Raw genomic sequence first — 15884 nt, forward strand, 5'->3', positions numbered from 1 at the left:
AGACTCAGCGCAGCCAGGAGCACCTCCGAAGATGTCTGACGTAGCTTTGGACGAAACGTCAGGGATTGAAGAGTCCCATAGACTGCGGCCATTCAACACGGAAGAATTATTTGCAGCTGGAACATCCTGTCGTGAAAGCCTTCATTGTATGATTAGCCAACTTACACTTTTCTCACATGACATACTGAATGCTTTGGATCGAGGCAGACAAGTATGTGCAGTATTTCTTGATTTCTGGAAAGCATTTGACTCAGTATTGCACCTATGCTTATTGTCAAAAGTCCGATGATATGGGGTATCGCGTGAAATTTGTGATTGTATTAAGTACTTTTTGGTAGAGAGGATGCAGTGTGTTATCTTGGGTGGAGAGTCATGTCAGATGTAGAAGTAGCTTCAGGTGAGCTGCAGGGAAGTGTCTTGGGACCCTTACTGTTCATGTAGTGTATTAATGACCTTGCAGACTTTGTGCAGATGATGCAGTTACCTGCGTCCTATAATATCAATGAGGCACTGTTGAAATTGGCCAGCTCATACAAATGCTTGGGTATAACAGTTTATAGGGATATGAAACGGAATGATCACATAGACTTAGTCATGGGGAAAGCAGAATTGGTAGAATACTGGGGCAGTCCGATCAGTCTACAAAGGAGATAGCTTATGAATCACTCGTGCGATTGATTCCAGAATATTGCTAAAGTGTGTGGAATCTGTACCAGATAAGACTAACAGGAGTTATTGAATGTACACAGAGATACTGAAGGAACTGAACTGGAAGTGTCTTGAAGATAAGCGTAAACTATCCCGAGAAAGTCTATTAACACAGTCTCAAGAACCAGCTTTACATGATGACTCTGGGAAAATACTATAATGCCCTATGCATTGCTCATGTAGGGATTGTGAGGACAAGATTAGAATAATTACTGCATTCACCCACGGATATTGAGGAGATACAACTAACTGACATTGATAGCAGAGAACTACTCCAAATGGCAGATACAGAAATACGTACCCACTTTCTCACACTATTTAATTTGAGGAGTTTGTAAAATAAAGGGCGAAAAAGATATTCGGGCATGCTGAGACCCCTACTATGGGCATCCATCGCAATATGATATGCTTAATGTTGCTCTGAAATATTACCTAAGCGATGACAAAGATTGCAGCAGGCCAATTCCTAATCAGGCTGACATTACCTCTTGGTGAAAATGGTGAAAAAGTTAAAAAAGTAAAAAGCTGTATGACAAGACCAGTAAGACAATAAGAGAAGCACATCTCATAATGAAAAAGAACAACCAAATTTAAAAATTGGTTTCACAAAATCCTACTCTTTACAACCAAAATGTGTAAAATACCAGCCAGTGAAGGAAGTATGCACATTTATTTACATCACAAAATTGAAACTTATTTGTTTCACCATAAGTAGTGTCACAGGGAAGAAGTACACAGAGGTGGACCTGATGCTTCTCTGTATGTGTCAAGAGCTGCAAGGTATATGTTGGATGCAGGAGTGGGCATTGTGTCCTGGTGCTGAAGGGATGGCTGTTGAAGCATTACAGCTACATCTACATCATACTCCGCAAGCCACCTAATGGTGTGTGGTGGAGGGTACATTCGGTACCTGATCCCTCCACCCCTGTTCCAGTCGCGAATAGTGTGTAGGAAGAATGATTGTCAGTAGGCCTATGTATTGGCACTAATTTCTCAAATTTTCTCCTCGTGGTCAATACACAAGATGTATGTGGGAGGAAGTAATATGTTGTCCAGTTCCTCCTGAATAGTGTTGTTTCGAAATTTCAATAGTAAATCTCTCCATGATGCACAACGCCACTCTTGTAACATCTACCAGTGGAGTTCGTTTAGCATCTCCGTAACACTCTCTTACCAGCTAAACGATCCCGTGACAGTGCACCACTCTTTGTTGGACATTCTCTATCTCCTCTATCGGTCCTACCTGATAGGGATCCCAGATAGATGAACAGTACTCAAGAATCGGGCAAACAAGTGCCTTATAAGCCACTTCTTTCATGGATGAGTTACATTTCCTAAGATTCTTCCGGTGTATCTGAAGTCTGGTGTCTGCTTTTCCCACTATCTCTTTTATGTGGTCATTCCACTTCACGTCGCTCTGGATAGTTTTGCCTCGATATTTTACGGCAGATGCTGTCTACAGCTGTTTGTCGTCAATAGTGTAGCTGTACAGTAGTGGATTTCTTTTCCCATGTTTGCGCAATACATTATATTTATTTACGTTCAGAGTCAACTGTCAGAGCCTGCACCATTCATCAATTCTCTGCAGGACTTTCTCCAAATTCTTACTATCATCTGGCACTGCTACTTTGGTATAGACAACTGCATCATCTGCGAATAGCCTGGAAGAGCATTCGACGCTTTCTACTAGATAATTTATATATATTGTAAATAGCAATGGTCCTATTGCACTTCCCTTGGGTACTCCGGATATGACCTTTACATCTGTCGATTTAGTTCCGTTAAGAGCGACGTGTTGAGTTGTGTCTGCAAGACAGTCTTGAATCCAATCACAAATCTGCTCTGATACTCTGTAAGCTCAAATTTTTTTCATTAAATGGCAATGCGGGACGGTGTCAAATGCCTTACTGAAGTCTAGGAACACGGTATCAACTGAGCGCCATTGTCCACTGCGCTGTGGATCTCGTGGATGAACAGAGCGAGTTGAGTTTCGCAGAATCTCTGATGCGAAATCCATGTTGATTTTTATAGAGGATATGTTCATTTTCCTAAAACGTCATAATTCTTGAGAATAAAACATGTTTCCATAATTCTACAACAGATTGACATCAATGATATAGGTCTATAATTGTGTGGATCTGTCTTACGGCCTTTCTTAAAAACTGGAACGACCTGCGCTTTTTTGAGTCGTTAGGTACCTTTAGTTGCTCAAGTGATCTATGACAAATTACTGCTAGAAGGGGAGCAAGTTCTTTCGCATAATCTTTATAGAATATTATAGATACCTCATCTGGTCCTGACACCTTTCCAGTACTAAGTGATTGTAGCTGCTTTCCAATTCCACGATCAGTTATCTCAATATCTGCCATTTCAACATTCGTAAAACAATTGAAAGGAGGGACAGTGTTATGATCTCCTGCGGTGAAACAACTTCAGAAGACCAAATTCAGTATTTTGACCTTCTCTCTGTTATCTTTCGTTTCGGTGCTGGTGTGGTCACTGAGAGGATAAATAGATGATTTTGACCCACTTACTACTTTTACATATGACCAAAATCTCTTAGGGTTTTTACTCAGGTCGGTTGACCACATCTTACTTTCAAAATCATTGAATGCTTGTCTCATTGCTCTCCTTACGCTCATTTTCACTTCATTCAGCTTTTGTTTGTCGGCTAGGTCATTACTTCCCTTGAATCTGAAATAAAGTGCTCTTTGTTTACATAGTGCTTTTCTAACACGGCTGTTATTCCATGGACAATCTTCCCCATCCCTTAAAACTCAGAACATACTTCCTAGTGGCATATTGAATGATGCCTTTGAATTTTTTTCCATTTGTTCTCCACATCTTTGTCTCATCACCAAATATTTGATGCTGACTACTGAGATATTCTGAAATTTGTATCCTGTCTCCCTTGCTGGGCAAATATATCTTCCTACCTTTCTTAACGTGCCTTGTAGGACCCGTCGTCATAGATGCTGTTGCAGCCTTGTGCTCAGTCATACCTTCCACTACGTTAACTGATTCTATAAGTTCAGGCCTGTTTATTGCCCTGAGGTCTAAGACATTACCCTCATGACTTGCTTCTCTAACTATCTGCTCAAGGTAATTTTTGGACAAGACATCCAGAACAATGTTACATGAATCCCTGTCTCTGGCACCAGTTTTGATGGCAAAATACTCCAAATCTATACCTGGCAAGCTGAAGTGGCCCCCTATTACAACAGCATGATCAGGAAAATTACCAATGATTTTCTGCAAGTTCTGTCTGTAAGGCTCTACAACTACAGATCCAGCAACAGGTGGTCTATAAAAACACCCAATCACCATTTTTGACCTTTCTTTCATACCCAGTTTCACCTAGATTAGTTCACATTTGGAATGTGTGATAACCACACTTGATTTTGTCGAATTTTTTACTGCAATAAACACGCCGCCACCATTGGTGGCTAACTCATCTGTACGATAAACATTCCAATCTGAACTTAAGATTTCATTGTCATTGACGTCTGGTTTCAACCAGCTTTCTGTTCCCAATACTATGTGCGCATTATAACCTTCAGTAAGCGATGCTAATTCTGAGACCTTTCCTTGGATGCTCCTGCAGTTTACTAAAATCATATTAGTCTTTTCTATCTCTGATCTGCAAGGACAAAGTTTCTCTGAGGCCACTGTGGCTGATTTAACAGGCAAAATGTCTTTGATTCCAAGGGAGGGGTCCTTCAACCTAAAAATGCCCCTTGTGCATGCCACACGTACTCTGCTACCGTAGTAGCTGCTTTCTGCATGTAGTGCATGCCTGACCTATTAAGGGGAACCCTACAATTCTGCACGTGGTAGCGGAGATTGAGAAATTTGCATCCGATACTGCCGTAGAGTCATCAGAGCCTCTGGTTTAGACCTTTCACTCTGCTCCAAACTAGAGGGTTGCGATCAATCCTGGGTACGATACTACAAATAGACACAGCTTAGCCTGCACCCCACATGCATTGCTATTTGCCTTCACCAAATCAGCCAGCCGCCGAAAATAGCCGAGGCATCATTCGTGCCGACATATGCCACTAGATGTAGCTGGTTGCACCCAGTGCACTCACTAGCTGCCAGCAGGACCTCCTCCATATCATAGATGAGACCTCCCGCCAAACATACCAAATTCACACTGGACTTCTTTCCCGCCTCACCTGCTATCTCCCTGAGGGGCTCCATCACCCGCCTAACATTGGAGCTCCCAATAACTAGCATACCCACGCTCTGTACTTGTCTGTACTGGGCAGGAAAATCGACTGCTGGCCCAACACTAGAGGCATCCTGTGCTGGCTCAGAGTTATCATCAACACTGGGTAGCACCTCGTACCTGTTGCTAAGACGTAAGGAGCCAGTCACATGGCGTGCTCCCTCTTTCACCTTCTGCCCAGTGACACGTGAACCCACCACTGTCTGTCACCCACTCTGGAGTGAGGACAGACCGGTCAGATGTTGTGTATCAGAAGCCGCAGAGGCGTCCGGTTCACCGGGAGATTCCAGTGGCACCAAAGATGTCACAGGTCTCGTTACTGGCACCTCGACATCACCACAACTTTTAACATTAGTTAGAAGCTTGTTGACGGTAGCCAACGCAGCTTTCAGCTCTTTACGGACAGTAGCCAACTCTCCTTGTGTCTGGTCACAACAAGCACAGTCCCTAGCGATATTGTACCGTGTATAAAATAGATATAAGATGTCAAATGGCACTACTGAGTTTGAAATGTATACAAAATGTACCAAAGGAGAATAAAGTAACACTGAAAGTTTTTATGCAGATTTCTGACTGTACTCTGAGACCACAAGCTATTAAACAGAAATAAATTTCTCTACTGGCTCTGAGCTCTATGGGACTTAACATCTGAGATCATCAGTCCCCTAGAACTTAGAACTACTTAAACCTAACTAACATAAGGACATCACACACATCCATGCCTGAGGCAGGATTCGAACCTGCGACCGTAGCGCCTAGAACTGCTCGGCCACACGGGCTGGCATTTCTCTATTGAAGTTGATGTATTTACAGAAACTGATTAGAAATCTTGTTTACCAAAAAGTTATTGGACAAGATAAATACTCAAACTATAATGCACTGATCTAAACTGTATGCTGTCTACTAGTACGCAATTAAAATTTAGTGGTGTCGTGGACTTTCTGGCGACGGGACAGTTTACACCAGAAAGCTGACCTACACAAGGATATTCACAAGACTTATGCAAAAACAAAACCTGTGATTAATTTTCTAGCCAATAGTCTACAGAGTAAAATACACACGTATAGTTCACATTCAGGATACTGACAATAACTTGACATATGCATTGTGGGATGGAGGAGAGTTGGTGCAGAAGACAGTGGACTTAGGGAAGTTTGTTACGGACGTGAGACTTTGGATCATGAAAGGAATAGCTCACCATATCCTCAGGATTCAGAGACAGACCACAGCAGGAGTAGAATCACCCACATACCAGAATACTGATACACTAATTCTTCATTTTGACTTCGCTGAGAACTGACCTGTTGCTTTGCAGTTTGAAGGTACCACCGGCACACATCACAAATGTCAATATTCGCATATGTTACTCTGTCTTGGAACATCACACTGTTTTGCTGTTGTCAGTGATGATCTCATTCATTATAGTGTACATGCATGCTATGCTGTCCATGACATAGCATCTAGAGGTCATACATCTCCTAAATGTGTGTGTAACTGATGCGCAGCATCTCATTTTACAAACCGCTTTCAGCTTTATGAGATTGGAAAACACTGTACAGGAATAAAGATAAAAAGTGGATATTTTCATCAACAGGTCACAGGAAAATGCATGCGAAGGGGTAGCAGGTCTCTGCAAGCATCTTGCAAGAAGATTTATCTCCAGTATAAAGCTGTTGATTCTATAAGAGATGCTATTGCATTTGTACAGACCATATCAAAATTACTACAAAACACTAAACTCTTACCTCTAAATGAAAGTACATGAGGGGAATTCCATTTAACAAGAGAGAAGAGTGATTTGCTATGAAGCTAGTGGTAGGAATTCAGTCAAGTGACTGCCAGGTTGTATCCTGGAGTGGCATATACATTGCAAGAACAGTTCTCCACAAAATGCCGTCTGTTACTGTGTATGAAATGTAGGGACCTCAGTGTATATTAGAAGACTTTGTTTTGAGCAACTTCATTTCTGGTGTAACAATGAAAGCAATCATATATCTAAAAACAAATATGATATCAATATAATGGAAGGAAACATTCCACGTGGGAAAAATTATATATAAAAACAAAGATGAGGTGACTTACCGAACAAAAGCGCTGGCAGGTCGATAGACACACAAACAAACACAAACATACACACAAAATTCAAGCTTTCGCAACAAACTGTTGCCTCATCAGGAAAGAGGGAAGGAGAGGGGAAGACGAAAGGAAGTGGGTTTTAAAGGAGAGGGTAAGGAGTCATTCCAATCCCGGGAGCGGAAAGACTTACCTTAGGGGGAAAAAAGGACAGGTATACACTCGCACACACGCACATATCCATCCACACATACAGACACAAGCAGACATTTGTAAAGGCAAAGGGTTTGGGCAGAGATGTCAGTCGATGCGGAAGTACAGAGGCAAAGATGTTGTTGAATGACAGGTGAGGTATGAGCGGCAGCAACTTGAAATTAGCGGAGGTTGAGGCCTGGCGGGTAATGAGAAAAGAGGATATACTGAAGGGCAAGTTCCCATCTCCGGAGTTCTGACAGGTCGGTGTTAGTGGGAAGTATCCAGATAACCCGGACGGTGTAACACTGTGCCAAGATGTGCTGGCCCTGCACCAAGGCACGTTTAGCTACAGGGTGATCCTCATTACCAACAAACACTGTCTGCCTGTGTCCATTCATGCGAATGGACAGTTTGTTGCTGGTCATTCCCACATAGAAAGCTTCACAGTGTAGGCAGGTCAGTTGGTAAATCACGTGGGTGCTTTCACACGTGGCTCTGCCTTTGATCGTGTACACCTTCCGGGTTACAGGACTGGACTAGGTGGTGGTGGGAGGGTGCATGGGACAGGTTTTACACCCGGGGCGGTTACAAGGGTAGGAGCCAGAGGGTAGGGAAGGTGGTTTGAGGATTTCATAGTGATGAACTAAGAGGTTACGAAGGTTAGGTGGATGGCGGAAAGACACTCTTGGAGGAGTGGGGAGGATTTCATGAAGGATGGATCTCATTTCAGGGCAGGATTTGAGGAAGTCGTATCCCTGCTGGAGAGCCACATTCAGAGTCTGATCCAGTCCTGGAAAGTATCCTGTCACAAGTGGGGCGCTTTTGTGGTTCTTCTGTGGGAGGTTCTGGGTTTGAGGGGATGAGGAAGTGGCTCTGGTTATTTGCTTCTGTACCAGGTCGGGAGGGTAGTTGCGGGATGCGAAAGCTGTTTTCAGGTGGTTGGTGTAATGGTTCAGGGATTCCGGACTGGAGCAGATTCGTTTGCCACGAAGACCTAGGCTGTAGGGAAGGGACCGTTTGATGTGGAATGAGTGGCAGCTGTCATAATGGAGGTACTGTTGCTTGTTGGTGAGTTTGATGTGGACGGACGTGTGAAGCTGGCCATTGGACAGATGGAGGTCAACGTCAAGGAAAGTGGCATGGGATTTGGAGTAGGACCAGGTGAATCTGATGGAACCAAAGGAGTTGAGGTTGGAGAGGAAATTCTGGAGTTCTTCTTCACTGTGAGTCCAGATCATGAAGATGTCATCAATAAATCTGTACCAAAGTTTGGGTTGGCAGGCCTGGGTAACCAAGAAGGCTTCCTCTAAGCGACCCATAAATAGGTTGGCGTATGAGGGGGCCATCCTGGTACCGCATGGCTGTTCCCTTTAATTGTTGGGATGTCTGGTCTTCGAAAGTGAAGAAGTTGTGGGTCAGGATGAAGCTGGCTAAGGTAATGAGGAAAGAGGTTTTAGGTAGGGTGGTAGGTGATCGGCGTGAAAGGAAGTGCTCCATCGCAGCGAGGCCCTGGACGTGTGGAATATTTGTGTATAAGGAAGTGGCATCAATGTTTACAAGGATGGTTTCCAGGGGTAACAGATTGGGTAAGGATTCCAGGCGTTCGAGAAAGTGGTTGGCGTCTTTGATGAAGGATGGGAGACTGGTTGAAGGTGTTGATCTACGTAGGCAGAGATATGTTCTGTGGGGGCTTGGTAACCAGCTACAATGGGGCAGCCGGGATGATTGGGTTTGTGAATTTTAGGAAGAAGGTAGCAGGTAGCAGGTAGGGGTGCGGGGTGTCGGTGGGGTCATGAGGTTGATGGAGTCAGGTGAAAGGTTTTGTAGGGGGCCTAAGGTTCTGAGGATTCCTTGAAGCTCCGCCTGGACATCTGGAATGGGATTACCTTGGCAAAGTTTGTATGTGGTGTTGTCTGAAAGCTGACGCAGTCCCTCAGCCACATACTCCCGGCGATCAAGTACCACTGTCTTGGAACCCTTGTCCGCCGGAAGAATGATGATGGATCAGTCAGCCTTTAGATCACGGATAGCCTCGGCTTCAGCAGTGGTGATGTTGGGAGTAGGATTAAGGTTTTTTAAGAAGGATTGAGAGGCAAGGCTGGAAGTCAGAAATTCCTGGAAGGTTTGGAGAAGGTGATTTTGAGGAAGAGGAGGTGGGTCCCGCTGTGACGGAGGACGGAACTGTTCCAGGCAGGGTTCAATTTGGATAGTGTCTTGGATAGATAATATTGCCCACCACACCTAGAATAGCTTTCTGTTGCCCTCCTAACCTCCGCAATATTCTTGTCAAAGCCTATGCTCCTTCTGCACCCATCTCCCTTCCTTATGCCTCCTACCCCTGTGACTGTCCCCACTGCAAGACTTGCCCTATGCACCCTCCTACCACCACCTGTAATAGCCCCATAACTGGCAAAACATATACTATCGAAGGGAGAGCCACCTGTGATACGACACGTCATATACCAGCTATTATGTAAACACTGTTCAGCCTTCTACATCGGCATGACTACTACCAAATTATCAATTAGGATGAATGGGCATAGGCGGAGGGTATATACTGGCAACTCGCAATATCCTGTTGCAGAGCATGCTCTACAACATGACATTCATGACCTCGGCACCTGTTTCACCACATGCGCCATCTGGATTCTTCCCCCAGACACCAGTTTCTCAGAACTCCGCAGGTGGGAACTAGCACTACATGTCCTTGGTTACACCACCCACCTGGCCGTAATTTATGGTAATTTGTTCCATCCCAGCTATTCTTCACTGTAACTACCCTTTGCTTCACTCCATTTTAGTTTTCTACATCTTCCATTGTCTTTCCCATCTATTTGCACCTCCCCCCCCCCCCCCCTCCCACTTCCGTTATGTACAATGCACTCAGCTTACTCACTCTTATTAACTTGTGCATGATGTTTTAGTAGTAATCTCCGTCTCGCATATTACCCTGTCTTCCACCTTTAAGCTCTCAGGTTTTCAAATCTCGTCCGATGCAATCCCCAACAATCAGTCTTTCCTTCTCATTCCGTACGGTAAGTCTCCCCTGACCCGTGGTTCTGGGTGACTAGAATACCCCTTTTCCTAGACCTCTCCAGTCCTTTTCCTTCACCCCTCTTGCTTCCCCTTCAACCCTTCTGCCTGAAGAAGGAGCCACTGGCTCCGAAAGTTTGCCAGTCACAACAGTCTTTTGTGTGTGTGTTCTGCTGCCACTTATCTATTCATTTCTTGTGTGTGTGCCAGTGGTGGGTGGGACAAGTAATTAATGTGTCTCAAGAGCTATTAGATGTGACCCTCCCCATTATGACACCTCATGGTATGGCAATTTTTTTCAAATGCCCATCAACAACAGATCACTGTGCAGTTCCCATTTCCCAAATACTGCTGTTGTTGGATCATCACTAAAACAAAAAATAAATAAATAATTTTTAAAAAATTAAAAAATGAGCTCTTTTTCAAGAGTGCACTGTTGATTGTTACAGTGCAGGTAGTTTTAATTCGTGGAATGCCATAAAGAAGTAAAATCATGACAGAAAACAAGAAAAATTGTGAATAATATCAGAAACAGAAAAATTTGTTTATAAAGCTATTTTATATATATGTAATTTTTTTATGCAATACTTGAACAAAGTGAACAATTGTTTTCCCACTCACTTATGAGGATGTAAAGTAATTGCTCTGACTAAGATATAACAGTTTTGCAGAACATTTACTCAAAATCAGCAATCAGTTTAAATTTTTAACTGACAAGATTTTTTCTACCTTGAGAGTACCTAGGCGTAATATAAAATTTTGTCAAATCTTCCACCACAAAATATTGCCCACTCTGATTGCACATTCCATAAGTACAATGACCAACTAACATACAGTTCAATTTTTAGAACATTCAGGACAGGGTTTTTTAGAGAAAATAGGCCCCTAAATCATAAAGAATGCAAAAATGTCAGATCCTCTCATCTTTATATAAAAATATTTTGACAGTTTAAGAATTTCAGGTATTAACGTCAAATCTCAAGACAGTTAACATCCTGTGACTATACATATTTTCAAAACATAATTTTTAAATTTGCAAAAAGTTACAAATTTTTGTAGTTTATTTTTCCAAATTAAAGAAGAAAAGAAGTTCAGAAATGTCTGTATGTTAATCATGTCTGATAGTATTGTGAACAAGGTTTATATTAAAAATAATTTCAGATTTCTATCATGTGTAGTTTTTTATTACAATTATATTTATTTTCCCTTGCATTATGACCCCCCCCCCCCCCCCCCCCCCCCCCATGAACCATGGACCTTGCCGTTGGTGGGGAGGCTTGCGTGCCTCAGCGATACAGATGGCCGTACCGTAGGTGTAACCACAACGGAGGGGTATCTGTTGAGAGGCCCGACAAACATGTGGTTCCTGAAGAGGGGCAGCAGCCTTTTCAGTAGTTGCAGGGCCAACAGTCTGGATGATTGACTGATCTGGCCTTGTGACATTAACCAAAACGGCCTTGCTGTGCTGGTACTGCGAATGGCTGAAAGCAAGGGGAAACTACAGCCGTAATTTTTCCCGAGGACATGCAGATTTACTGTATGATTAAATGATGATGGCGTCCTCTTGGGTAAAATATTCCGGAGGTAAAATAGTCCCCCATTCAGATCTCCGGACGGGGACTACTCAGGAGGACGTTGTTATCAGGAGAAAGAAAACTGGTGTTCTACGGATCGGAGCGTGGAATGTCAGATTCCTTAATCGGGCAGGTAGGTTAGAAAATTTAAAAAGGGAAATGGATAGGTTAAAGTTAGATATAGTGGAATTAGTGAAGTTCGGTGGCAGGAGGAACAAGACTTTTGGTCAGGTGATTACAGGGTTATAAATACAAAATCAAATAGGGGTAATGCAGGAGTAGGTTTAATAATGAATAAAAAAAATAGGAGTGCGGGTTAGCTACTACAAACAGCATAGTGAACGCATTATTGTGGCCAAGATAGACACAAATCCCATGCCTACTACAGTAGTACAAGTTTATATGCCAACTAGCTCTGCAGATGATGAAGAAATAGATGAAATGTATGACGAGATAAAAGAAATTATTCAGGTAGTGAAGGGAGACGAAAATTTAATAGTCATGGGTGACTGGAATTCGTCAGTAGGAAAAGGGAGAGAAGGAAACATAGTAGGTGATTATGGATTGGGGGGAAGGAATGAAAGAGGAAGCTGCCTTGTAGAATTTTGCACAGAGCATAACTTAATCATAGCTAACACTTGGTTCAAGAATCATAAAAGAAGGTTGTATACCTGGAAGAATCCTGGAGATACTAAAAGGTATCAGATAGATTATATAATGGTAAGACAGAGATTTAGGAACCAGGTTTTAAATTGTAAGACATTTCCTGGGGCAGATGTGGATTCTGACCACAATCTATTGGTTATGAACTGCAGATTGAAACTGAAGAAACTGCAAAAAGGTAGGAATTTAAGGAGATGGGACCTGGATAAACTGAAAGAACCAAAGGTTGTAGAGAGTTTCAGGGAGAGCATAAGGGAACAATTGACAGGAATAGGGGAAAGAAATGCAGTAGAAGAAGAATGGGTAGCTCTGAGGGATGAAGTGGTGAAGGCAGCAGACGATCAGGTAGGTAAAAAGACGAGGGCTAATAGAAATCCTTGGGTAACAGAAATATTGAATTTAATTGATGAAAGGCTATTTACAATTTGTACAGAAACCAGATGGCAGTTATAAGATTCGAGGGACATGAAAGGGAAGCAGTGGTTGGGAAGGGAGTAAGACAGGGTTGTAGCCTCTCCCCGATGTTATTCAATCTGTATATTGAGCAAGCAGTAAAGGAAACAAAAGGAAAATTCGGAGTAGGTATTAAAATTCATGGAGAAGAAGTAAAAACTTTGAGGTTCGCCGATGACGTTGTAATTCTGTCAGAGACAACAAAGGACTTGGAAGAGCAGTTGAATGGAATGGACAGTGTCTTGAAAGGAGGATATAAGATGAACATCAACAAAAGCAAAACAAGGATAATGGAATGTAGTCTAATTAAGTCGGGTGATGCTGAGGGAATTAGATTAGGAAATGAGACACTTAAAGTAGTAAAGGAGTTTTGCTATTTAGGGAGTAAAATAACTGATGATGGTCGAAGTAGAGAGGATATAAAATGTAGACTGGCAATGGCAAGGAAAGCGTTTCTGAAGAAGAGAAATTTGTTAACATCGAGTATAGATTTAAGTGTCAGGAAGTCGTTTCTGAAAGTATTTGTAAGGAGTGTAGCCATGTATGGAAGTGAAACATGGACGATAACTAGCTTGGACAAGCAGAGAATAGAAGCTTTCGAAATGTGGTGCTACAGAAGAGTGCTGAAGATAAGGTGGGTAGATCACATAGCTAATGAGGAGGTATTGAACAGGATTTGGGAGAAGAGAAGTTTGTGGCACAACTTGACTAGAAGAAGGGATCGGTTGGTAGGACATGTTTTGAGGCATCAAGGGATCACAAATTTAGCATTGGAGATGAATACACTAAGCAGATTCAGAAGGATGTAGGTTGCGGTAGGTACTGGGAGATGAAGAAGCTTGCACAGGATAGAGCAGCGTGGAGAGCTGCATCAAACCAGTCTCAGGACTGAAGACCACAACAACAACATGACATTTTCACGAATAGTCTCGTTTAGAGAGGTCTAAAACATTTTGACAGAAAATTGAGATATTTTAGTGTTTGAAAGGTGCCTTGTTGAACTTCAGTACATATTATTTTCAGAAAACTTTGAAATAATGATGAGACACATTCGCTCTTGACCTGTATGATTTGAGATGAAATCGGTCAAAGATGGTGCATCAAAGATGTCAATATTTTCAGTATATCATTACAAAAACTGTTACACAGCTCATTTATTGACAAGTCGTTGTGTTGATACTACAGAAAATTTTCCGTCTCTAGACTAAGATGAGATAAAGTGTCCATTAAAAACAGTTTTGCAGAATTTGTGGTGTCCACTGAAGGCTGTGGAGTAACTATGTTTGTTTTGCTGTTGCAGATTTCTCCTGTGCCCAGCAGCAGCGGCAGTGCTGCTGATGACTCCGTCAGGGTCAAGCAGGAGATGGTGAGAATGCGTGCTCCTCACTTTTATGGACCTCATTTGAAACAATTTGCCTTCTTTCCAGCAATCATAAAAAGCATTATAAAAGTCTGTAAAGTTTGCTGATGCAAAAATTACCAGCTGCTAAAAATGTTTTACGGGACCCAGCAGTGGTATGAGGGAGAGTTTGAAAAATTTTAGAAAGCTGTGGTTCTGAAAACAAATGAAATTTCATTGTATTCAACAGCTGCGCTCCAATGTTTTGTAAGTTGTCGATGCATTTTTGTAGACGCTGTGGCAGTTTTTGTATGTCCATGTCATACCAGCTCGCCGCCATGGTGTTCAGGAAGTTATGAACCTCTTTCTTCACCTCGTCATCGGAGCTGAATCACTGGGACCACAATTAATGCTGACAGGTACTGTGAGATTCTGAAAAAACTCAAATGGGCAATTCAGAACTGGAGAAGAGGAATGTTGAGCAAAGGCGTACACATTCTCCACGACAACGCTCGCCCACACATCGCTCGGCAAACCTTTGCTCTCCTGCAACAGTTCCAGTGCAACAAAATCACCCACCCACCCTATAGTCCTGACTTGGGGCCCAGTCACTGTCACCTGTTCCCTAGGTTAAAAGAACATTTGGCCGGAAAGCGATTCAGTTTTGACGACGAGGTGAAAGAAGAGGTTCATAACTTACCTGAACACCATGGCGGCGAGCTGGTATGACATGGACATACAAAAACTGCCACAGTGTCTACAAAAAAGTATAGACAGAAATGGTGATTATGTCAAAAAAATAGCTAAATGTTCAAGCTGTAAACTGATGTAAACCATTGTAGAAATAAACAGGCCTATGTACTTATAAAGAAATAGGAGATCTTACTTTTGGGATTATCCTCGTAATTGGTGCTAGGAATTCAAGAGAGATCTGTTTTTTCTCTGAGGTGAATTTCATGATGGCTATCCTAGAACTGCTGTTACTAGTGAAAATATTGCCACTGTTTGAGCAGCGCTCGAAGAAGATTGACAGATGTCTTACATATGCATTTGAGTGACATTGGGCATTGGTATAATTCTAATCCAAAACATTTGACATCAAAGATGTTGTAGATGTCTTCCACATGGACTGACTCCTGATCATGGAACAACAGTGCATTGATTGCTGTAGAAAAATTCAGAGGTGGAACTTCTTGGTTGGAATACCATTACTGGTGATGGAGCTTGGATTCATCTTCTTCTTCTTCTTCTACTTCATTAGGACCCTTTCAGATCACGTGTGGCTTGTTTTGCACATCTTCTTTCTTCCCAATACCTCTTCATTCTCTTGCTTTATCTGTTTCTTTCTTCTTCTGTCAAGACAACTTTGATTTTGGTGTCCGACCACCTGTGATGATCAACCAGCCCTTTATATTTCTCCCTGTCCTGTACTACTGCCTGCAGATTTCTTTCTCTTATTCCTACAGCCTTCCAGTCATCTCTGACTTCCTTCACCCAGTTGTTTCCCGTATGACATGCATTCCATATCTTCTTAGTCAACATCTCCTCATCCATCCTCATGATATGCCCAATGAATTGTAACCTCCTGTTCCGTATCTCGCTCAACATGGGTTCA

At 42.5% G+C, this 15884-nt stretch overlaps 1 protein-coding gene across 4 annotated transcripts in view; it reads left to right on the forward strand.

Annotated features, from left to right (window-relative positions):
• LOC126426955 (zinc finger protein 436-like) overlaps positions 1-15884 on the forward strand; it is a 273690-nt gene that overhangs the window by 64057 nt on the left and 193749 nt on the right. For 2 of the 4 annotated variants that reach the window (XM_050089068.1, XM_050089069.1), the window contains exon 2: positions 14231-14296. In XM_050089068.1, the coding sequence (XP_049945025.1) occupies positions 14231-14296 (66 nt within the window). Of the gene's footprint in view, positions 1-14228; positions 14297-15884 lie in introns of those variants that run through there. The other 2 variants (XM_050089070.1, XM_050089071.1) reach the window with 2 other exon arrangements.

Source organism: Schistocerca serialis, chromosome 11 (genome assembly GCF_023864345.2).
Source record: "Schistocerca serialis cubense isolate TAMUIC-IGC-003099 chromosome 11, iqSchSeri2.2, whole genome shotgun sequence".
Classification (NCBI taxonomy): domain Eukaryota; kingdom Metazoa; phylum Arthropoda; class Insecta; order Orthoptera; family Acrididae; genus Schistocerca; species Schistocerca serialis.